The 1,391-nt window shown below is 34.3% G+C and overlaps 1 protein-coding gene across 1 annotated transcript; it reads right to left on the reverse strand.

The window, feature by feature from the left end:
* Positions 1-215: 215 nt before the first annotated feature.
* On the reverse strand, positions 216-993 carry LOC110602633 (MLP-like protein 328). Its single transcript, XM_021740201.2, has 2 exons — positions 758-993; positions 216-663 (listed from the first exon to the last, which is right to left on the reverse strand). The coding sequence occupies exons 1-2, from the start codon at positions 948-950 to the stop codon at positions 398-400; spliced, it is 459 nt and encodes a 152-aa protein (XP_021595893.1). The 5' UTR covers positions 951-993; the 3' UTR covers positions 216-397.
* Between the last annotated feature and the right edge of the window lie 398 nt (positions 994-1,391).

A 1,391-nucleotide genomic window follows, 5' to 3' on the forward strand; every position in this document is an offset into this window, starting at 1 on the left:
GAAACTGAGAAGCAAGGAGTTCTTTCTTTTGAACTTTGGCATAGATAAAAGTCAAAATCTATTTCAATACTTTTTTTTGGCAGTACTTTTTTATCATAAGCAGATTGATTTTAAAATTCTAAAATCGTGTTATCTTCTATTAATTTAAGGAAATGGTAGTTGGTCTCAATTGTAGAAAAAATCACATGTAATTAATAATTCCAAGCAAGGAAACAGATGCAATCAAAGCTTCTCATTGATTTCATTAATACTTTTACAGGACACCATAATCAACAACACGTAATTAAAAACCACTTACATTACATAACCCAAATGAGCATGCAGCTTTTAACATATGCTTTTATTATGAAGACATATAGAAGATTTATAGATCATCTTCTGATGGGCAGCATATATATTAAGCCTGCACAAGGCCTGCATCGATATCCTTGGTCATTCTAGTAATGAAATCCAAGTAAATATGAGGATCTGGGGAAGTCTCGTCTAATTTCTCATATTCAATAGTCAATTTCGCTGAGCAACCTTCAGGTTTGGGCGTAATGTGCCAGATTCCATTATACACCTTGTAAAACTTGAACACATCACCTTCCAAACCAATAAGCTTTACTATTTTATTCTCTTCATCGATTTCGATTCTCTCTTTGAACACCCCAGGTTTCCCATCTGTTGTATTATCATAATATCAAAAAGAAAATTGTCAGGATACAAGAAAAAATAAAAGAAAATGCAAGTCTTGGGAATATAGTTATGTATGCACCTAAAGTGTAGTGCCAAATCTTGATGGAGCCTGAAGATTCCCAGTCACCTTCATGCAGCTTAATTTCTTGTACATTTGCAGGAGTATGATTGGGAGTCTGGTGAACTTGACCCCTCCAGAAATTGAAGAATTCATGAGCACTGGACTTGAGTTCTACCTCTGTGTCCAACTTACCTTTTAGATCATCAGCCATGGTTCTCTCTCTCTCTCTGACTTCAATCTCTATGCGTCCTCGATTTGGCGACCCTTCTTTATATAGACCAGGAAGCTCAGGCAATGAATTTGATTTTTTTTTTAAATAATCAGATTTAATAATGGGCGGTTTTAATTTCCCACTTGAAAGCAAGCATATGAGGTAACGCTTAAAAAAATCAACAATATTTTTGTTTAAAAAAATATTGCTCCTAAATAAAAAAATAAAATTTATTTATCCACTAGTATTCGTCTGCCAGCTTTCTCGAATTTCTCATACTTGATCTCCCATGGCTTGGAGATGTTGGGGAATAGTATCGCGGGTGTGATTTGCTGCAAGGAAGGATGCTGAGGAAGGCAGCTGTACGTCCAGGGGAGAGAAAAAATAGAGGGATTTAATAATTATAAAAATTCATAATTTTATTTTTATTTTTATTTTTAT

This window comes from Manihot esculenta, chromosome 15, assembly GCF_001659605.2.
Source record: "Manihot esculenta cultivar AM560-2 chromosome 15, M.esculenta_v8, whole genome shotgun sequence".
NCBI classification, from domain to species: Eukaryota; Viridiplantae; Streptophyta; class Magnoliopsida; order Malpighiales; family Euphorbiaceae; genus Manihot; species Manihot esculenta.